We start from the raw sequence: 22,801 nt of genomic DNA, 5'->3' as shown, positions 1-22,801 counted from the left end.
AGCATGTCAGTGGTCAGGAACTGATGAGTGTAGCCTGTGAGCATACAGAGGCTGGTTTCTGATGGACAGCACAGACACTGCTGTGTGAGCAGCAACATCTGGCATAATTTGGGACTGTGATTTTTTCTGAGAGTTAACTCTTGGTAAGTTTGTGCTCAAGGATGGCATTTAACATGAAGTTTGACATTACCATAATGCAAAAATTAAAATAAAACAGCAGGAGCCACTGGCTTTCCAGCCTAGCAGCCCTGGCCTACGACAGTTGGCTGCTGATACCTTCTCTTTCCTCCCATCCCAGTCTCCCCAGCCCATTTCTCCTTCAATTTCATTGCTTTTCTTTGCCACTCTGCTCTCCCCAGGCCCCATCCAGCCCTATCTGCCCCCTGGCACCACTTAGGACTCAGGAGCTTCCTCCTGCAGCTCTGTGCTGAGCAACATGCAGTCCTCATTTCCCCTTCTCGCTATGCTTTGGTATTCCCTTCCTTCTCCTTCCCCCACCAAAAAGAAATGTAATTGCATCAGCTCTAGGACTTCCTAAGCTGATTTCTTCATGCAAGGAGGAAAGAGCTGTGCTAGTGAGAATGTTTTTGGTATGACTGTCTGACAATGAGAGTTGCAGGAAATTGCCTGCACTCAGTGCAGCCCCTAACCCCAGGCAGGGGCAATGCTGTTTTTCCCCCACTGCTGCTGGATCCCCTCTGCTTGCTGCATCACTGCTGGAAACCCTTATCTTGCTGTGTGAGGAACATAAACCTGACACGTAGAGCCACGGAGCCCATGGAAACGTGCAAAGCCAGCAAGTTTCTCCCGTTGCACTGTGAGACCTCCAGCACATTAATCTCCTTCTCTGAAAATCTTTTGTAGAAATGCTCTCAGACAGAACAGGAAAGGACTGAGCGCAGACCTATAAATATCTTGTGGGATGTGTTTCTCCACTTATAATATCTGCTCAGCTCGGCACAAAATCTCCAGTGGAAGTGTCCAAACTAAATTCAACATGGGAAGTCCTACATACGAGTGTCACAGGACACAGGTTGTTTGATCGCTTACTGATTTGAAGTGTAGACTCGTATACACCCTCCATAGAATCATTACGGTTGGAAAAGGCCTCTAAGATCAAGTCCAACTGTCAGCCTATCACCACCATGCCCACTAATCACGTCCCTCAGAGCCATGTCTACACAGCTCTTGAACACCTCCAGGGATGGTGCCATCACCACCTCCCTGGGCAGCTGTGCCAATACCTCACCACCCGTTCTGAGATGAAATTTTTCTTACTCTCCAACCTGAACCTTCCTTGGTGCAACTTGAGGCTGTTTCCTCCCATCCCATAGCTGTTTCCTGAGGCCCACCCCCACCTCTCCACACCCTCCTTTCAGGCACTTGTAGAGAGCAGTAAGGCCTTCCCTGAGGCCTGATGGCTTTGGCAGGGTTGTTAAACATGTGAGAATGAATTTTGGCTCCTGTTCCTCAAGTCCCTTGTCCCAATTAGCCCTTTCTTAATAGAACTTCGGGACGTTTGGATGCTTCAGCCACGCACTCACTGATCGGCACGTGCTAAATTTTGTCTTCCTCTCTCTTGGAGTACACTCATTGGTCTTTGCTGGGTTTTATGAATCTGAGAGGCTACCAGGCTTCCACCTGCAGCTCCCTGCCCCCAGGCACAGCTGTAGGCTGTGTTTTCTTCTGCTTGTCTGCTGTTTCCCTGTCTGTATGTAGAAGGTTGTAGAAACAATGGAGATTTAAAAAGAGAGAATGAATATTCCTAAATTCTTCAGATTAAAAAAGCCAATCGGTTTTTTTTTTTTAAAAAAAAAAAAAAAAAAAAAAAAAAAAAAGCAACAAAAAACCAAAACTTGAAACGTTCATCAGCCACCCAGGAATATGGACGCCACAGTAATCAGGACGACCTCGCAGGGTGGATTGTTCAGCGGGTCTCTGTGGCGCAATCGGTTAGCGCGTTCGGCTGTTAACCGAAAGGTTGGTGGTTCGAGCCCACCCAGGGACGGATGCGCTATTTTGTTTCTGCGGTTCTTTTCCTCCCTGTGGCAACCAGCTGCTGCCTGCCTCCGGTTTGTGGCGGTGGAAACTGCCCTCCGTTCGCCCCCTCCGTTTTTGAAGCGTTGATATGGCTGAAAGCGCAAACAGCAGAAGGCCACCGCTCGGTGGAGCTGCCCTGAAGGTGAGCTCCGGGAGCGCTACAGACATGGCAAGTTTCCGTAGTGTAGTGGTTATCACGTTCGCCTAACACGCGAAAGGTCCCCGGTTCGAAACCGGGCGGAAACACTAAGTTTTTCGCGTTTTCCCTCTTGTTTTGCAAACGTCCATTTTCCTATTCTATAAAACCGCTGCTGCGAAAGCAAGTGCGGCGTGGTTTGCTGCACGGCCTGGTTCACTCGGCACAAAATAATTTTTCCCTCTCTACATGAAAGGACAGACTACAGGAGCGTCCACTGAAACAGCTTCAGAGAAGGTGGGACAGCTTTGTAAAGGGTGCGAGGTTCCACCTTGCTGTCACTGCTTGCACCCAATATACTGTAGTCGCAAGGGGTTTTTGCTGGTTTGAGCCTGAGGACAGGTCAAGGTTGAGTTGGAACTGAGCTACAGGCAGTCGGCAAGAACCTTTATGGCAGCATAAAGCATTTAGAACTCTGTTCTTCCCATGGAGGAAAGAGGAATGGGGTGGATTGCCACTAAAGCAGTTTCAAACGCTCTGAAAATCCAACTTGTCACAGCTTTCTGCACTGCTTGCAGATCCAGCTCTGCTACACCAGAGCCAGCTCACATCTTGGTATGGCAGGGCCGTGCTGAATCGCGTAATCGCGTTAGCCTTTCCCTGTGTCTTACACCTATACTTAGACTGCATAAGCTCCTCTGCTCCCAGCTGTGTCCTGGGAGATGTTGCAGCAGAGCACATGCTCAGGAGCTGCGCGCAGGAGGCGAGTGCTCCAACTTCAAGGGCAGATTCACTGATGTAAACCAGCTCTGCAAAAGAAAGAGACAAAGCACAACCACTCCCCATTGACACGCTGTTGGGGGGGAATAATTGTTCAAGCCAAAAAGCAATGCTGGATGAAGAATTAATGGCAATAGCCCATTAAAAACATCAAGACCAAAATCAGGTTTGTAACCAGCGTTCCCACAGGTATTCTGCCTGGCTGGGGGGGGGGGGGGGGCAGAGGCTGAAAATCTGTCAGAAAACTAAGACTTCATGGTTTTATTAATGACACAAAGCTGAATGTCCAGCCCGCATTTTAAATCTAGTCTCAAACAAGAAGCAACCACAGAATTCCAAACTCTTGCTTTGGTCAAGGAGTTTTCATTTAAGAACACAGATGAATTTTCACTTGCGTGGAATCAACTGCAGTAAAATATTTATGGAAGTAAACCAACAAAGTGCACAGCAACATCTTTCACTTTCAGGGGAAAAAAAAAAAAAAAGAGAGAGAGAGAAGCAAAAACTTGCACCAGTGACACGTAGTTCCAATTTCAATCTTAAGTGCTATTTATTTGCCCCTGGAGCTTTTACACATGTGTGCACCCACACTGTACCCCACACTGCTGCATACCAAGGACTCCATTTGTCAGTTTGCAGATGTTGGCAGTGGTGACCATGTATTTTTTTTCTGCCTAGGCAACACGTGCACAGCAGATGTACCCCATATCCTCTTTCCTTGCTATTAACCTCATCACGCTCCTTACAGCAGGGCTGCCTCATCTCCTTTCACAACCTCCACCTCCTATATCCTACTGAAGAGGGGTCTTTTCTTCGTTATGTATCACGCCAACCCCAAGAGAACAGCTTCACCCATCCCTGAGTCTGTCATGTCCTGAGTCAGCAGGGAGGCAGTTCCCATATCACAGCTGCAAGGAGCTGCAGCCCAGCGCACTGCAGATGGTCTCTATGCTGGAAGCAGTTCCCCACTGCTTAGGGAAACCCCTGCAGCAAGCAATTAGTGGTAATGACACACTGCTCTTCTGTGGTTTGCACAACCACAGGTTGGAAAACTCCCCAGGAAAATCCTATTACCCCCTCAAGGCTTGTCGATTATTTGCTGTCAAGTCAAGCTCTAATTTTGGTCAACAATTTATTATTATTATTATTATCTTTTTTTTACAAAGTGAACAGACCAACAAACATTTCACCAGCAGAACAGTGGTACTTCACATTGAGAACCCACTGATTTTTTATTGCAACGTACCAGTCACAATATCTAAAACAAAGAGGAGCTCCACCTCTTTACAAAGACTCCAAGAATGAAACCAGTAATTGTCTGAAGTGCCAATTCAATAAACATGTATGCAATTACAACAGAAACAACTTGTCAAGGTGCATTCAGTGCCATTGACAGATTCTCAATCACTTACTGAACCTGATTCAAGCTATCAAGGACCATTTACATCTGTAGCCATGCTTTGTAATGACAATTATGTTCAAAACACATCTATTTGAAGATAAGACAGAAGATTTGTGTTTTAAATTCAGGATAGAAAGGAAAAAATGTAGAGTACCTCTAGAAGTAACTGAAACAAAGACTTGCTGATGAAATCCTCATTATCGCACGTACTAGAAAAACATACAGTTAATCCAATTCAGCAGACAGAACCTCACCTCCATCCACGATTTCCAAAGACTCCCACCTAGCAAAAGGACAGCCATACGCAGACCCAGAAACGCCACAATGTCAGTGATCTTCTCTCTCTTCCTACTCAATGTGTCTTGCCATGTTCTCTGTAAGTTTTGTCCTATGGACCTCGCCTCTCCTTGCCCTTCGCTCGTATACAGATTAGGGGTGGGCTGCCCTATGGACAACAGCATTAAGTGCTAATTCACAGCTCCACTCTCAGAAATCTTTCTTTTATTAGTGAATTCGCAGCAATGCATGAATAAAAGTTACACTGGGTATCTCTTCTTTGCATGGCAAACTCTAGCCCAGATCTTATTTAATTTACTTGAAGAAAATGACCCGGCTCTGAATAATGTTCAGTCAAATTATATTTTCAATTACCCAGGATGAAAACCCAGCAGGTGCCCTAAGTTCAAAGGGAAGTACTAGTATTTGTATCAGTCCTTCTTTGGATCCAAGGAAGGGGAGCTTAAAGAACAGTAATTCTCAAAAACTCCAAACAAAGTATCACCATTCGAGTTGAGAGTTGCACACAATCTTTGCAGCAAAGGAGACAAAAATCCATTATTACAGAATGGTGGATTTTTCCCCTAAACACTGGACAAAGAGTCTTCAGGAGTTGGGTGATCCTGAAGAACAGATCCGTGTTACCCAAAGTACTTCTCATGCCATTACAACACCTAGGATACTGAAGTCTGTTATTTTTCAAACCCAATAAAACATGGGTACATTTCCCATATTAAAAGCAGCAAAAAAGTTAAGACTCATAGGAGCTATGTTTGAATGCATCATTACATCTGCTAAAATAACGGTTTCTTAAAAAAACAAAATGCCTTAAAGCACTTTGCCTGCTACAATAAAGTTTTAAGAACAACTGCAGTGGAAAGTGTTCAAGTACAGCCAGGGTGCAATTAAACTTGTTAGAAAATATAATTTAATAGCCATTTGTTTCAAAATATACATAATGTTGGAAAAAAAAAACCCCACAACCCTAATAAACCAAACATTCACCAAGTTTCAAAGAGCGTCTCATCAAAATGAGGTACATCTATGTCACCTGCCATTGTGGTTGGTGCTGAAATGGAGAACAGGTCTTCAAGGATATCTTCCCTTGTGGGACTCTCAAAACCAATTTTTTTCACACTGGGTTTGCTCACTGTGTGTTCATAATTACTGCCCTTTTCAGGACTGTAGTAACTGTGGTCCTCACTTGTCAGTGCTGCATGAGATATGCTGGTCTTCTCAGCAGGCTCTGCTGGTGCAGCACTGCTGCTATTTACCATTTCCATATACATACATTCATCTTCACTTTTTGGAACCTCTGAGGAAGCAACAGTTGAAGTAGGGGACAGTAATTCTGCCAGTATTTCATCATTACTATTATGGCTACTGCATCCTGAGTTCACACTGAATTCAGGCGAATTATCGGCAGCATCAATGTGATACTGCAGTTCCCTTAAAAAGCTCTGCAGTAATTCACTATCATTATGAGATTCACTCTGTGAAGGGGCACTTGCATAGCTAGCAACAGGTTTTCCACGTTTCGCCTGTTCCACTGCTAGCCTGTCTAGTGAAGCCAACTTCTTCTTTTTAGCATTAAGCTTTTTTAACAGTTTCAGGCGAAGCTTCCTTGTTTTGTCACTATCTGACTCTTCTGCCTTCACGGAATTATAGCTATGTGGATGGACCTGAGTTGTTTTACCAGAGCTACCCACAGTATTGCCTGACTTATTCCAGTTCAGGCCTTCCATAGCATTACGATTCTGGGGAAGACAAGTGCCTTGAGAAAATCCTTTGAACTTCGATAAACAATGAGCATTATTACTCCGAGGAAGCACTGATGTTAGGGGCTGAGATGCTTTGTGTTCACCTCTGCCTTGAAATCCACCAAAGTTACTTGCTCCTTTAACTGGCAACCATGTGTCACTTAACTTCTGCACGGAGGGAGTTTTGCAGCTTCTTTCATTCTTGGGCATCGAGGCACTTGAAGGCAGAAAAGAAGTATTCTTGCTTAACAGTTTTTTTACCCAGCTTCCTACAAATCCTCTTTTTTGGTCTTTCTCTGAAGGCTGAAAGGAATTATTATCAGCAGAAGAACTTGTAACCTGAGAATGAACTGCAATTTTGCTTGCACCTTTCAGGTCAGGTGATTTTTCTACAACATTCTCTACTGGTGGCAATTTACAGTTTATCTCTTGTCCTGAACTTAAACCACGTTCTCCATTAAGTAAGTTAGCTTTACCATCTGTGCTTTGAGCAAATAATGAGTCAGACGGGTTGGGGTCATGTTTTTTGGGTACAGGAGGAGTAATACTTGCTGGATTCAACTCTTGTAGAGGTAAGCAAATGCTGGAATTTTCAGATAGCGTGTTTTTATCATTCATAGGTACATCAGTTCCAATGAGCTCCCCTGGATAGGGAGTGTTAGGTGAAAAAGCCGATTCTTGCTTTTCCCGTGAGCTCATTTCAACAACAAGGTTATTTTCCATCATCTTTCTGTTCAGCACTGATTTACCCTCTGAGTCAAGTGGAGTTCCTTCAAGAATCTGAGGCACAAGATCATCACGGGCAAGATTTTCTAAGCCACAGTGTGCACTTTCACCCTCAGCTACCTGCTGCTGTTTCTCATCTGGAATTCTCACAGAATCTTCTTTGTGATCTTCTGCAAGTACACTGTGTACAGCATTATCAAAACCGTGGTGCAACACTGTGGAATTTAACTGCACATTATTAATAGTAGAATCTTCAATATTTTTACTCTGATGCCTTGAATTCTGTTCTTCTGGCAAGTGGGATGCTTTCCTTTCCCAGATGACAATATGAATCTCTGTCGGAGGAACTTCAAATCTTTTGTGTCTCCTGCAATACGGACCCTTTAAACCATCACATTCAAGCCAAGTTCCTGAAAAATAAACAACAACCAGTGCAGTGACTAAGAGGCTTTTGAAATTGAAGTCTCCATCTTCTGACACTTGTCAAGCATTTTTATTAACCTGACAAGCAGCAATTATATTTTCTTCTCCTTCATTCTGTATTATATCAGAGGAAAACTGGGAGGTTTCCACTGTAAAAAGATCACCCCAAGCAGAATTTGCAGCAATATTATTACAAGTCAGACAAGGTCTACTGAAAAACAAAGCTAAGTTTTTTTTGCCTGAGCTAATAAGGCTGACATCTTGGCTAAAAATACTGCACACGTTTGAGCAAAGAGCCACCTCTTAAGCTTCTTGGTAGAACTTTTCATTCCTTACATGGAAGGCACGGGGGTTTAAGAGAAACTGCTCATTTTGTGAATTTGCCTCATCATCATCTGCAAATTGTTCATCAAGTATTTTACTGCTTGAAATTTTTTAAAACAGATACAGACCACATACACAAGATGCTTAGGATATTCCTTACTAGGTGCTTCCTTACCAGCTGCTTCCTCTTTCTTTTTTTCTTAAACTCAGGTAATATGACTTACACAATTTTCATACTGTTAAAACATTAGATAAGGCTGCACTCCACTCCCTCTAGAAAAGCACAAAAATTAGATACCATCTTTTTACCATCTGCAATTTCAGAGTTTCACTCAGATGAAGCTCTGCTGCCACCAATGCTACAACCATCATACCACTGGCAATGTTTCCATCATGCATGTTTGCCTCCCACCCCTCAGCTGCAGCTAAGTTCAGGAATGAATACAAACTTCATTAATGCAGCTAGTTCCACACATTCCCCAGTTTCCAGTCAAGAAAGGCCCAACTATTGGCTTCAAAATAACTGATGCTATTTGTCCAAGAGCCATGCTTAGACTGTTCGCTGTTTTTTGTTTGTTTGTTTTAATTATTATTTAGCTTTTACAAAGTTTTGAAAGGAAATGACTCTACCCAAATAACTTCTGCCCATGAAGGCAGAACACTGCTGAAGAAGTCAGTTAAATCAAAACTAAACCTTCACCCTAAATAACAAAGTTCTTACAGTTATTCACAAAATCCTAAGTTTAGGATGCAGACAAAATAAATCCTTGTTACTGCCTATGGACTATCCAATAACCCATGAAACACTACTTGATGTAGAACTCAAAGTACTGTTTGTACACAGACCTAATGTTTCTTACCATCAGGATCCAATGACCAGGTTATGAAGTGCTTCTTACGCATTTCATACTGAATAACAGATGTTATTTGGTAGATTTCTTCTTCAAGCTGAAACGAGTAACTCTTCAGGTTGTTATGTGGCAAGCCTTCCACGAAATGGAACATCAGTACTGAGGGTACTCTATTAAGGAGACAATAAAGAAACAGTTTGTTACAACAAAATAGTGACAAAAATTCCTTAACAAAAGCTTTGTGCAAGGCATTTCAAGAGTTCTGCCCTTACTATTCTGTTTTTACACGGGACTCTTACAATTGTGCTGTACTCAAGGAAAAAGACATCTCCAACTGGATGCTCCATTTTGTTAAAGATGAGGGGAGAAAAAAGAAGGCAAAACGTGTACAGGACTTTGGGTGTGGGAAAAAGGTGAGAAAAAACAGAAGACAACTGCATCATAATCATAGTACAAAAGGCATTGTTCCCAAGGCAAATAAATAAATAGGTGAAAACAGTTTTATTCACCAATCCCAAAAGCTGCAGAAATGCTGAGATTGGCTAGAAATAGTAGAAAGCATGACCTAGCTCAAACCTATGTGCTAGTCAGTGTGTTAAAAACTGTTCCTTCTATGCTTCATGTAAAAACCATCTGCAGCTTCAGCCTTTAAGGATTACCTAACATCTAAAGAAGTACTTATCAGAGTTTAAAGCTTTTCATCTGTAAACCCAAGACAACAGTTTAGTTTTGAAAGCGATACTATGTTCAATACATGAAATCACAGAATTTTATCCATTTTATTTTCAAGTTCATATGTCAAAACTCACTTTTCCAAAATCATCTGTCTTCTTTGAGATCTATCACTGCAGTTATTGCACGGAGCAACATGAACAGCATTGAGCGGATGCCAATCAGGGATTACATTTGTGAACGTTGTTAGTGTTTTCCTACATCTGGACACACACATACACAGAGTAAGACAATTTGCTGATTAGAAAACAATAAATATTTGCAGTTTACAAGGGGAAAAAGTTGCACGTTATGACAAAGCTAAATTCTGTTCATATTCATGCCATTTGCATGTATTCCTCTGTGACTACACTCTATCCAAGACAGCGCTGAATTCAGTTCTGCCACACATTATCAGTCACCATTTGCTCTCAGCAGCTCTGCAGCCTTGAGCAGAGCATTATATGCTCCTTCTCCCTTAGCATGTTATCTCTGCTTCCTTTTTAAGGAATGGTAGAGCTTTCGCAAGGATCTGAGCAATTCACTAGCTACTACGATGTCTCAAGGAGAGAAGGAAGTGGTCACTATCTCACAGTGCACACAGTACAGTGTCTTGTTTAAAAAAACAACCACCAAACCAACCAATCAAAAAACCCAGCACACTCAGAGCATAGATTACAAAGAAGTTGTATTGGGTGAAAATACAATGTATGGGATATTAAATAATGTAGTTTCTTCCTTAGCTGCAGAAAGGACTCCTCTATAACCGCTCTAACCTAGATTGTTCCACTTTTTTTTTTAAAAAACATAGTATGCAACTTGGACACACCTTATTAAGCAGACCTACACATTTTACCTGGCTAACAGGCATAATTAATCTCACTTCACCTGTGGATCGAGAAGCTTATTGTATGAACTTCAGGTAGTGGAGAGAAACAGGCATTTTTCAAATAGAATGAGCTGTCTCATGAAGACGAGGTCCCTTTCTCTGGGCTCTAACAGCCTAAGTGACCTGTGGCTACATGAATTACACCAACCCTCAAGAAATGACTTGCCTGTAACACTATTTTAAAACACATTAAAATCTCTGATTCTTTTCAATCCCAGTGTACATTACAGATATCCTTCAATAGTAAAAGCACGCTAGGCACATATTCTGTAGAACAGCAACAACCTGTGTATTCTCAGCACAAGATCAGAGCGAGCATGGCCAGCCGCTTGCTGTTACCTATTATTTCTTTCTTAGTTAAGAGATAACGTGGTTTCCTAAGACACTGCACAGCAGTAAACCACTTGCAAATGTCAAACTGAAGAAGCAGTTCACATAAAACTTCACCCAGAAACTTAAGCTATACAAGACCTGGAGATGCAAAGAAAATCTTTTATTACATGCAGATTCAAAGCTACGGTAGGACAGTTAAAGAGAAGGCATGTTTATAAAAAAAATCTCACCGGTCCAGGTATTTGTAGCCACAGCACATGCATTCAAACTTCCAGGAAAATGAATGCAAAAACAGTTTCTCAGCTTGCTGATCCTGTTTTAAGAGGAGAGGGAGTGCGAACACTGGACTTTCCTCCTTACCTTCAAAGACAGGGAGAAAAAACAGTCGCTGAATTTGAAATCAGATTTCAGTACTTCAAAAGGGAAGATAAGCTCACTGCAACGACTGCAATTCAGGGCATCCCTCTAAAGCTCCCAGCAAAGGGATTGATCCGTGTTACCTGGCTGCTCTCAATGACAGTTTCAGGAATGCAGCATAGTTACAAAAACCTGCCTACACTCTGAAAAACAGCCAGGGACAAAACAGCTAATCACACAGTACACTGTGTGTATGTCACAAGCTAACAAACGTATGACTTGCAGGGTGTCTTGCATGCATTATACGGATGTATTTTTATGAACTGACACGCTAAAAGTCTTTAGATGTACAGTTTCCTGAAAATAAGTACTGAGGTGCTGCTTGTTAGGTAATTACTTACCTAATTCACACCTAAGCTGTGGCTGAAGCTGTATAAAAATTTGGTTTCTTATTTCATTGAGAAGCAATTCTGCTTTAGGAAGAACATCTGTAGAAAAAAAAATATATACTTTCATGTATTTATGTGCAACACCTCCAACCCTTTCACACACGTAACCCTAACACGAGCTCATTATGTACAGATATCTTTCACACTGATCTACACTTGTCTAGAACTGCTAGTAAAATAGTCACTGCTCAGTATCAGTTGATCTGAAAATTACAGACTGGTTTACAGAACTTGAATGCTAACCCAAAATAACTTCATCTGACTTAAATTCTCACCAAGAATGTGTACCCATAGCTAGGGTTCTTTCCAACTTGGGATATTTGATGATTCTGTTCTAGACAGTAATAACACGTAAGATTAATGGAGTCAAACATTACAAACCACAGAGGTTCAGAGATTAGGACTAGATTTTAAAATCTAAACATGAAGACCAAAGCACAGAGATTTGCTTATGTTTGTAATGACATCATAGAATTCATTATAAAAATACTTAAATGCTAAATACTAAATTCCTAAGTCAGTATTTTCAACATTAAAAACCTATTTGTAAAATCATATATTTATCTTACTATGTATTTGCAACTTACAATGTCTATACACATACATTAAGCATATGAAAGAATACATCTGTTACTACACAATCATGATCACAAATCACACCAATTAAAGGAAGGATTTAGAACAGCTGTGGGAACTACTTCTTACTTTAAAAAATTACGTGTTTAAAAGGTAAAAACCATTTTCTTGTATCTCGATTGCTTTTGCTTGTTTCAAAACATAGTCATATGCAAAAAAAATACTGAAAAAGTAAATGAAGGAACAAAAATACTACAGCTGTTTTCCACAATAACACTCTTCATCCGACCCCCTTTCCATTCCTGCCAAAAATGAGCCAACTTCTTTTGCAGTAGTTCCTGGAAATGAAATGTTTCAAACATCACCATATTCCACCAGCCGTTCTAAGGGAAGCAAACCAGCACACCCACTTTAGGATTCTTCCATACCAGAGTTCCTTTGCAAACACAGCAGTAGCACAACAGAAAGGAAGAATAACATCTTGGCTGCTGCAATAGTAGAGGGCTTCCAGGTAACATCTGAAACCCCCAAAATCAAACAGACCTTCTGGCAAATAATATACGAACCTCTAGAGAATTTCTTTGGATATTTTTTTGTGTGTGTGTGCCTCTGTAAAGTACTGTTCTCTCTGCCACGTGGTGGGTTAAACCCTTTTTGATACACTCACTATTCTTTCCAGTAAAGATATGATATCCTTTAAATTATCTAGTGCTGTTCTATTACTATATTCTGTCATACTGAAACGTACACTTTTCCTGGAAGACCTATTGAAAAAGAAATTCATGAAGGGTACTGGCTAGCCAAAGGTCTGCAGTAATTCTCTGAAGGGTGATTGCTTAGAAGTTCAGGCTTATGACTCCACTGGGTCCATTCCAAAGGACTAGGAAAAATAAATCTTAGTTTAAGAGCCTTACACTGAATCCACCATATGGAAAGTGATCAAAGGCCAAACTATCAGACTGCAGCATCACATCCTCCTCTCACTTCCACTGTGCTACCTGAAAGTTTGCCCCCGGCTGCTCTCCACTGTCCCTGAGCTTAGAGGCTACTACTCTCAAATCTATTAAGCTGCGTATCTGAGTACTTTCTAAGTTTTTCCAGACAGTATAAACCAGGTTAAAACCTTTTGACTAATTTTGACTAAAACAGGTTACACCCTCAGCACAGCTAGCAGACCGCAGGGGAAGCATTTCTTCGATGAACAGAGCTGGAGCCAGAGAAGAACATGTTCCCAGCTTGAATATTTTTGGTGTGATAAGGCAACTGTTCATTACACAGTGACATAAACCACATCCAAAACAATCCTGAAGATTAAGATTAGAAAAATAATGCAATAATTAACCAACAGAGAAGAAGGAAACAAAGTACGGCTCAAACATATAATTCACAAGTTTCCTACTTTGGTTATGACCAAAAAATATATATATATATATATATCAAGAGATCCTTTGTATTTGATGTCCACTTTCAAAGTGCACACATTTATCCCAAGAAAACAATTGCAGGGGTTACTGGGAGTCTGTGAGCTAAAGCACAGAATCCTGCAAATTCATAGTACTGAGATGTACCTGATTCATTTGTGATCTTGAAATAGAAAAGAGGCATTTTTAAGGGCATTGTACTAAATGCCTTAATCAGATCAGTCTGAATATGAAAAAATAGTAGCTGAATGAACTCACCTTTTACTTTACTCCTTTTACAGGTATTCAGCAGAACAGTTGCTTGATTGTATTTTGTCAAGAGCCTTTGGAGTAAACATTTTTCATCATCTTCTACTAGAGCAAATTTTAATGCTTCTAAGTGGACCAGTGCAGACAAAACACAATCTAACCAACAAAGATTATACTTGTTTCTCCACTGAAGACATAGATCTGTGTTACTTGTGGAACAGTTACTGTCTCTGAGCAAAACTTCAGTTGTTGCTGAGCTGTGAGTAGAGTTTGGCAAGAGTTGTGTTCTGGAGCTAAAATTCTTAGGCGGACTTTCTTGCTGACCGTTGGTGTTGGAGGTTGTTTCAAAATCCACCCTGTGATTGATGGATTCCTCGTTACTGGATTTTTGTTGGCCATTTTCTAACACGTCACATACACTCGACTGAAGGATACATAAGCTATCACCACAGTTTTTGACAACAGGGTCTGTATTAATAGTCTGCTCAACATTTACCACATCATTAGTTCTTGTCAGTTTTGGATTTGATTCAATAGGAGAAAAGTCACTGGTATCACACAATTTCCTTTTCTTATCATTAGATGGAACTTGAAGATTTTCTGAATCAGCAGAAATAATTATGCTGTTGAATGGTTTGTAACCAAGTGGGTAGATACACTACAGGAAAAAAGAAAAGTTATAATGAAATCTCAAAAGTCATTTCAGGTGAACAAGAGTTAAAATAACAACGAATGAGATCCTTCATACTCTGGTTCATACAACGATTTGTTTAGTATCACTTGTGTCCCCTTGTTATGTGAAACAAACTCTACCTTACTCCTTTTAATCTGCTCCCTTTACTCTTCAGAATAGCTAGTTGTGCCAACCACCACATACAGAGATGTTTGCTATGTTTTTGTCTATATTACAAGCAAACACCATTCAGAATATAACATCAAAGGCATCATATTTCAACAGTCTGCTCACTACCAATCAAATCTTGAACTTAAGATGTTTAACCATGACTGGCAAAGGCCTCTACACTAGCAAACAGGACTGTTAATTAGAGTAATACCTGAGGGTTTTCACAAAGATAAATGGACTCTTGAAAATTGATGCGGTAAGTCCGTAAAACTTGAACCTGGCCCTTCTCTTTGCACACTGGACAATAGTCAGGTGAAGTTTTTTCCACAGGAGCATGGCTCTAAAAAAAAAGAAAAAAAAAATGCATTAACTTACATTTGTTAATATAGTGTCCCAAGTTAAGACATATATACGCAGATAGAAAAGCAACGACTAGCTTCTAAGCATGTAACACCTAACTCGATATTAAAAAATAAAGCAGATAGGTTTTGTCCTTGTAAATAAGATACAGTTATAGTGTAGAGCAAACTACACAAATTTATCTTTTGATTTAAGCATTCAAATCTTTAGTAAGGTATCTTTGACAATACAACTACGTAACATTTCATTCTACTTATACTAAAGCAAGGGACTTAGAGCCAAGGTACACATGCTCAGATCTTTGAAATATGAAGTAATATACATAGAAATGCACAGTCATAAATACAGCACCAGTAAAAAGTTCAGACACAGATCTATTTAGAATCTTTCGCCGTTGTTACAGATTTCCGTGGAAAATAATGTTGAGGGTTTTTGTTTTTGTATTGTTTGGTAAAATAAGACCAATTAAATATCTCTCAAAACAGAGAAAAAATATGAACTTTGCACAGATGTAAAATAAGTTTCAACTGACTTTTCCCAAATACCCCACCATGTGGAGTGTCGATTTCCCTATACCAGTCCCTTGTCCAATCACGCGCAAACCATTTGTAGTCTTCTGGGTATCCATCCCTCTGAGCCACTGGCTAATTTATCTCACTTGTAACAATGTCATGACCACTAAGGATTTTTCAAAGACTCCTGAAAAATAAGAAGTGAATACAACAATTAAAGAAAAATTCAGTTAGATTTTTTTTGAGGGGGGAGAAAAATACACCAACAATAATGCAGCCCATACTAACTGCAGTAATGACATCAGAGGAGTGTTTCCTTGACTCAAAATACATGTTTTCTAGCACACATAATGAACTCAAAACTTTAAATTAAGCCACATACTAGATTTAAAAGCTTTAGGCCATGAATTTGTACACTTATCCACTCTCTACATGCTCAAGATCTCACTTACTTGCCAAGTGTGCTATCCTGGGTGGACACGCTTTGTCCAAGCATCTCAACTTACTATATTCTAACTCAGACAGAATTAATTTCCTTTACGAAATGGCTACAATGAGATCTCGCACAGAGCTGTGGAGGAATATTAATAATTAAAAAAAATAATTAACAGCCCAAACATCACTTCAGCAGTTTTCAGAGAAGTACAATTGGTGCATAATGAAGGAGAAGTTTAACTTGTAAATGTAACTGCTTCCAACTCCAAAGGGCACCCTGCTGTTACTGTCACTGTTGGGAAACTTCTCCCATTACTTTAATAATGTTATAGACTCACTAGCAAATACGAGCTCTTCTGCAGTATCACTGCTACGTAAATCTATTGCATATTTTACAACTGACATCACATATTCCATTTTGTATGATTTCTTGAATTCAGGGCCAATTTTTGCCTTTCTCACCTACCATAACACATGCATTTGTTGAGGAAGACTTCAGTACAGAGCACACATCAGCAAGCTGCTCCTTAAGCCTGCTTAAGACCATTCCCTCGCTGGCACTGATGCTAACAACCTGAATCAGCCAGAGAAACAGGTTTAAAACTACAGGGACCCAATGCTGCTCCTGCTGACTTCAAATGGAAGAATAACTACAATCAATATTTCTCTCCTTAAGATTCAGGAGGAAGACAGAGAAGTTGAACAGCAAAGTCATCAAGGTTACTATCTTCCTTTGAGCCATAATTTCTTCTTCATTATTTCTACTGACCAACACTCTCTCTGACAGCACGATGCCCCTTCAACTCTGTTTCACATTACAGAACTAACTCAGATTACAGTTCCTTTTGAAAAAGACAGACTTGGATAGCTGTAAATACCAGTCTGATTCCAAATCACTCCTAATAATGGGCAAGGAGAGATTCTACAGAACTGGACAGGATGCTAGAGGTCAACACTATGAATAACAACAACAAAGCGCAGCAGCCTGTAAAATGTACCAACTCGTTTCAGATCAATCCCCTATGACCACTGGAAGGGGTCAAAATGAGGAGACAGCGTGTCCTACTGACACTTGCAATGCTTTCAGCAGCATGCAGAGATGGTACATCCTACTTTATAAAATCAGAGGGTACAGTAAAAGGTGAGGACAGAAGCATCAAGCCACATGTGACTTCAGAGATCATGGTTAGTTTTCAAGTAGGGCTTGAAGGTCTACAAACCACGTGGTCCCAGGCTCACTGCAGGCAAACATCAACTGATTAGGCTTTAAGTACACAGGTTTAATGGATTACAAATGAAAGCCAAGCACTCCAATTCTGTTCTCACACAGCAGCAATAGCACTATCTCAGTCTTCCAATTCTCTATTACCCTATATTTAGTCCAGATGGGAATTTGATTTCTTTATACAACAAATGAAGTTGTGCTTGTGTCAAACACACTAAAATAAATACTAACTGTACATTCCATACTGTCACTAATGAGAAAACGTATCTAGCTTGTTCAGAGGACTTTTATTCAAATGCTTTGCCTGAAGCAGCCTCAGGTCTCTAGACTAAATGAAATACGTAGATCACGTGCCTGGAACTCCAGGCAGTTTCTCACCATGTAAGTACAAATCATCTTCATACACTCAAAAAGGTGAGCAACACTAACCTAAAGGTAATTCTTTGTTAAGCACGCCTTGATTTTATAAACGATATTTGTTTCTTTGCAAGTCACAGCTTATTTTGCCATTCCTCTCAAAAAGAATGCATGTTTCTTTTTTCCCCCTGGTTATTCTCTCTTTATGTTCCCTGTTACTTCTGCTCTCTTTTTTTTAAAGGAGAGGTACTGTTTTGAGATGTACAGTGCGCTCCCAGGTATAATCACCCAGCAGTAGTACTGTTACCACAGCCCATGCCATTGATTGCATTGATGAACAGAATAAAGACTAACAAAATTGTTAACTGACCTTTTATTCCAGACACATGCAAAAAAAAAGAGAACATTGGTCTGCTGGTCCTAGACATGCAGACCAGCACCAAGCAGCCTGTCTGTACATCAGCATTTGTAACACTACAGCAAGCTACCAGCAGCCTTTGTACAGCTGTACAAAACTGGGCCACAGATCAGCAGCTGCCACGGAAAACAGCTACTTACAGACCACAGTGTCACGCACTGAAAATCCCACTGCAGCAATGGGTAATATCTGTGTTAAGGTATGAACGTGTTTTCAAGCCTACTGGGTTGTTTTGAAACTTTTACACTACTTGTTTTATCCTGGGTACTTCAGAAATGTTATGCAAGCTGTGCTGTGGCCGTGGTACAATTATCAGGCAATGTTATGGCTCCTCAGACAGCTAAGTTGATCTAATGGCTCAGTATTGTCTACAGGGACATCTCTACATCTCTTTTCTCAGCTTTTCTCCTCCATCATGTTCTCTGTCAGCTCACCCTATGACCAGCCTTCCCATAAGCACAAAACAGCTGGAAATCCAGCAACACACAGGAGTTTTTCCTGCTGTTCTAGTGTGTCAGATTGGTCTATAAGAAGATCTGGTAAGCTGTGGAGGTAACAGGGCAGAAGGAGGAGAACATGGAAAAGGTAGGTCATGGATCTCTATAGTAAAAGGAACCTTGAAAGAAGGAGCGATACCTGGGGAAACAGTACAACAAAACCAAAAATCAGTTACGAACTGTAGGGACAGAACAGTGATTATATCACAGAGGAAATGTTAGTGTTTAAAGATTAAAGGAACACTGAAAATGATGCTCCTGTAAGCCACTACCTTCTCTCCTGCATCAAAAAGGTACTGAAGAAAGAGAAGGAAAATAAACTGAAGTCCAAGGCAAAAAGTCATGCATATTGCCTGTGGTGTTAGCTAGATGCGTTTGTTACACAAGTCAGCTTTCTTTACCTGAGATGGCAACTATAAATACATCACACAGTTAGAAAAAACTGTAACAAAGCACAATGCAGTAAGCACAGCACCAACAGGACACACTGGCATCACACAGGCTGCATGTGGGGACACAGACATCGCCTTCCTGCAGAAAAGCCTAACGCAGGCTGAAGGAAGATTAAAAACTGACCATAGAATCATAGAATGGCCTAGGTTGAAAAGGACCACAATGATCATTGAGTTTCAAATCCCTGCTATGTGCAGGGTCACCAACCACCAGACCAGGCTGCCCTGAGCCACATCCAGCCTGGCCTTGAATGCCTCCAGGGATGGGGCATCCACAGCCTCCTTGGGCAACCTGTTCCAGTGCGTCACCACCCTCTGTGTGAAAAACTTCCTCCTAATATCTAACCTAAACCTCCCCTGTCTCAGTTTAAAACCATTGCCCCTTGTCCTATCACCATCCATCCTCATGAACAGACGTTCCCCTACCTGTTTATACACTCCCTTCAAAACATCTGATGACACCGCAAAACAACTCAGCCTGCACTGCGATGGCTGTGCTGCTCTAGAAGTTTCTCCCGCAGCCAGATTTCTCCTAGTGAATGCTTTCACGGGGTGCAAGGAGGGACTGAGCATGTTACTGATTCATCACTGAGCCCTCCTAGGGGAAGATGGAGGCGATTTAGGTGCAAATACGGCCTAAGGGGACACAGATGTTCGGGGCTGCCCGAGGCAGGAGCTCGGGGCGGGGCTGGGAGCGGGCACAGCCTCTCCTCAGCACCCGGGGGTGTGCTCGGCCGCCTCGGGGAGGCCTGGCCCGACCGCCCGGGTGTCAATCCGCATCGAGAGCGATCCACGCGCTACGGGAGGGCTGTGGGAGAAAGAATATATACCGTTAATTATCAAGTCAACGTGGAGAGCCAGTGCAGGTGGAATACGCTTAGACGCGCGCCCACACGCACACGTGCACGCACTGCCGTCTCGCTGCGTAGGCGTCCCACCCAGCGTCACCCAAACACAGACACGCGCACCCTGAGAGCACAGCTACTGACATGAAATAGTCGGCATTTAGGAACGCGCGAGGCCGCCGTCTCGCCGCTAGCTCGGCGCACGGAGGAGGCACGCGGCCCGCAACCCCACCGCACACCGCTACTCACCGACCGCCTCCAGCGGCGCTGCCGTCCGCGCGGGCCGCGCGCCGCTTCCGGCCGCCATGCCGTTCCCGGCAGCCAACGGGCGGGCGAGGGCTGCGCGGCCGCGGCGGGGCGAGCGGCGGAGGTATTCTCTCCTCCCCCCTTCCCTTCCTCCCCGCTCGCAGTGGGCGGGGCCGGCGGGGGGGGCGCTGCCGGCTCGCAGCGCTTCGCCGCGGGCGGAGGGCGGGGCTGGGTGCGGAGCGCTGGGGGAAGGAAGGGCGCTCGGGGCGGCGGTAGTGGTGGTGGGGTTCTGGGGCGGCGCTCGGCTCTGCCGTGTTCGCTCCCGCTGCGGCGTTCCGGGCCCGCTTTCGCTTCTCCTGGGTAGCGCAGAGCTCGTCGGTCTGTGGCTGTTGCGGTTGTGTCTCGCGGGGCAGCCTCAGGATGAAACGGCGGCGGGTGGGCGCGGCTCGGCTCCGTGCTGTCCCTTCTCGGGCGGCGGGCCGTGGGAGGGAGCGGCGGTTTTGTTTTCGGCTTCCACCAAGCCTAAGTTTTACGTGTGTGCTGCCCCACATCTTCTCGGAAAGCTCTTGGCTTTGTGTGCTTCAGAAGGATTCAGGTGATTTTTTTTTTTCCCACTTGTTAGTCTGGGCTGACTTTGAAAAAGCTCCAGCGTGGGTTCTGGTTCTCTGAGCAGTGAGAACTCACGGCTTGATGCTGCTGAGGCTTTAAAGGCAGCCGATGCCTCCCTTTTCCTGGGGGCTGTGGTTGTTTGTGCTTGGTGGTCGCTTTGTTGTTGTTGTGTCCGTTTGGTTTTGTTCCCCCGGTGAACTTAATTCCTGATAAATTAACTTCTACCTCGGATGTTTTGAATGTGCTGTGAGGTGCCACAGAGTTATTTCCCGGTGTTCATTTCTGTTCCTCCCAGACATCCAAGTCAAATCAAGGCAAGCTCGGGCCGAGGAAAGCATCCAGAGCTGAGTTGTTGTGTATAATGAGGGAATTTCCCACGTGTGTGGGGAAGTGTTTGTGTGTTGGCAGAGAAAAGAAATGGAGGCTTTCAATTCACAATGCAGTAGAACTTTTTTTTTGTTCAGCCTGAACAAAGCAGCACTGAAGTAATAGTTATTGTGTGATGCAAACTCCAGAGTCACCAGGAACTGGTTTGGATGTTCCAGATGTGGACTGGTCATGACTGGGATCTAGTTGGACTTGCTGTTATTCAAATATTGTTTCCATGTTGTGTCAGTCTGTCTAAATTTGGTTTAGTTTTAATTGACTGACAATGTACAATGGGCACGTGGCTTATTTCTGGTTTTATTCATTTCCATCTTCACCTTCTTAAACTGGCTCTAGTTAACATGGGAAGAGTAGGAGTTTCAAATACAGTTTGGAGTGCTGCTTAGGGTCTGATATGCGTTGCGACTTCAAAAGAGTGAATGGAATAATTATCTGGAAATTAACTCTGAACTTTGGGGAAATAATGCTCTGTGTGTATAGATAGCAGACTGTATGCAGGCTGAGAACATGTGCTGTTCATGTGTGTCTTCTAAAAATATTTTCACATGCAAATCACATATCCGTTGGCTGCGTGCTTCTAACCAGATTGTCACTGCAAGGCCGATGGTTCCTGAGAAACTGAACGCAGAGTGGGAGATACCAACTGGAAACTTCTGCTTGAAAGGTTTTGTTGTTCAGGGTTTGCTTGTACTGTTCTTTTCTTTTACCAAAACCATATGAAATTAAAATTTAAACACATGAAATGCCTTGTTGAGAATGCAAGACGGATACAGTAACTAATTGGCTATATGTATACCTCTTTTTTCCCTGTTTAGTGCTTAAATACATGATTAATATTGTTATATGCGTATAGGATGAGTTTACGGTCGTGACGATTGCAATTTTGAGAGTGAATTTTGAGTTGTTGTGTATAAAAAGTCAAGATTACTGCAGTTGTAAACCTTCTTGCATTTCATGACTAACTTCAAGTCCACAAGTTAGATTCTTGCATTGCTGCCAGCATTACTGATGTTGATATGTACACACGGCATGCCCTGGCTGTTGCATTCTGGTGTTGTAACCGGAGAAAGGGAGATCTTTGTTATGAAGTCAGTAGCCAAAACATGAGGCTGGGTTCATCTGGTCACCTGCTGACCTGCTTAAATCCTTTTCTCTGCAGTGGAAACCTCTTGTAAGATATTCTTAGGGCTCTTTTTTCCCTCTGACCTTTTGAAAATAAATTCTGGGTTGTTTCCCTACTACAGCATGTAACCTGTGTAACCTTGACAAAGAGGAGAAATTTATTTGCTGCTCACAGTTAAAAGTGTTTTGTTTTTGTTTTTTTAATTAATTTTTCCCCACCCCAGCTCTTACTTTGTCATCCTTAACAGGAGCATCTTTGCACTGTAGCGGAGAGAGAAACTATCTTGAATCAAACACCTTGAGCACATTTTGTTAGTTTTCACTGTGCTCTTTGAATTATCTCCCTGTCCTATGAATTTATCTCCCTGTCCTATGGCTTGTATGGACCAATAATCAAAACTTGGTAGCTTTGGGATTGCTTTCAGGAGTATATCCCTAATGCAATGTGGCTTCAATATCATGAAACCAGTGATGTTTTCCAGTTGTGATTGCTGTCCATAGGATGCTCCCCCTAGTTTGGCTATATGCCAGCATCACAAAATCACCAAGATTGGAAAAGACCTACAAGATCATCCAGTCCAACCATCCACACATCACCAATAGTTCTCACTAAACCACGTCCCTGAACAAACGTCTGAACATTTCCTGAATACCTCCAGGGTCGGTGACTCCACCACTTCCCTGAGCAGCCCATTCCAGTGCCTGACCACTCTTTCAGAGAAACAGCATTTCCTAACATCCAGCCTAAATCTTTCTTGGTGCTCTTGAGGCTGTTCCATCTTGTATGTG

At 42.3% G+C, this 22,801-nt stretch overlaps 1 protein-coding gene, 1 long non-coding RNA gene and 2 other non-coding genes across 12 annotated transcripts in view; 3 read left to right on the top strand and 1 right to left on the bottom strand.

Annotated features, from left to right (window-relative positions):
* The first annotated feature begins 1,934 nt into the window (after positions 1-1,934).
* TRNAN-GUU lies at positions 1,935-2,008 on the top strand. The gene has a single exon. It is a non-coding gene; the product is annotated as a tRNA-Asn (tRNA).
* A 205-nt stretch (positions 2,009-2,213) lies between these two features.
* TRNAV-AAC lies at positions 2,214-2,286 on the top strand. Its single transcript has one exon. It is a non-coding gene; the product is annotated as a tRNA-Val (tRNA).
* A 1,854-nt stretch (positions 2,287-4,140) lies between these two features.
* USPL1 (ubiquitin specific peptidase like 1) lies at positions 4,141-19,931 on the bottom strand. 2 transcript variants are annotated; one of them, XM_042867527.1, is made up of 9 exons: positions 19,898-19,931; positions 15,440-15,606; positions 14,759-14,887; positions 13,713-14,361; positions 11,410-11,496; positions 10,882-11,011; positions 9,528-9,653; positions 8,728-8,888; positions 4,141-7,530 (listed from the first exon to the last, which is right to left on the bottom strand). In XM_042867527.1, exons 2-9 carry the CDS (start codon positions 15,533-15,535, stop codon positions 5,636-5,638), a joined length of 3,273 nt encoding a protein of 1,090 aa, XP_042723461.1. In that variant the 5' UTR covers positions 15,536-15,606; positions 19,898-19,931; the 3' UTR covers positions 4,141-5,635. The 2 variants fall into 2 exon arrangements, with proteins under 2 accessions (XP_042723461.1, XP_042723462.1); XM_042867528.1 differs by lacking the exon at positions 19,898-19,931 and having other exon boundaries at positions 15,511-18,976.
* Positions 19,932-20,181: 250 nt separating this feature from the next.
* LOC122177799 overlaps positions 20,182-22,801 on the top strand; it is a 44,283-nt gene continuing 41,663 nt past the window's right edge. For all 8 annotated transcript variants that reach the window (XR_006178153.1, XR_006178159.1, XR_006178156.1 and 5 more), the window contains exon 1: positions 20,182-20,489. This is a non-coding gene — a long non-coding RNA (uncharacterized LOC122177799). The remainder of the gene's footprint in view (positions 20,490-22,801) is intronic.

Source organism: Lagopus leucura, unplaced genomic scaffold, assembly GCF_019238085.1.
Source record: "Lagopus leucura isolate 7727_CA_CO unplaced genomic scaffold, USGS_WTPT01 Super-Scaffold_100001, whole genome shotgun sequence".
Classification (NCBI taxonomy): Eukaryota; Metazoa; Chordata; class Aves; order Galliformes; family Phasianidae; genus Lagopus; species Lagopus leucura.
This window is presented reverse-complemented; position numbering and strand designations above follow the sequence as displayed.

What these genes read in the sequence shown, in the direction of transcription:
- USPL1 (XM_042867527.1), bottom strand. Translation starts at nt 15,535, where the DNA reads ATGGATACCCAGAAGACTACAAATGGTTTGCGCGTGATTGGACAAGGG. An exon ending in TAAAAGGAGTAAAGTAAAAG is followed by an intron (nt 11,497 to 13,712) that starts GTGAGTTCATTC and finishes TTTTTTCTACAG; the next exon opens with ATGTTCTTCCTAAAGCAGAA. An exon ending in GGCTACAAATACCTGGACCG is followed by an intron (nt 9,654 to 10,881) that starts GTGAGATTTTTT and finishes GTGTGTGTCCAG; the next exon opens with ATGTAGGAAAACACTAACAA.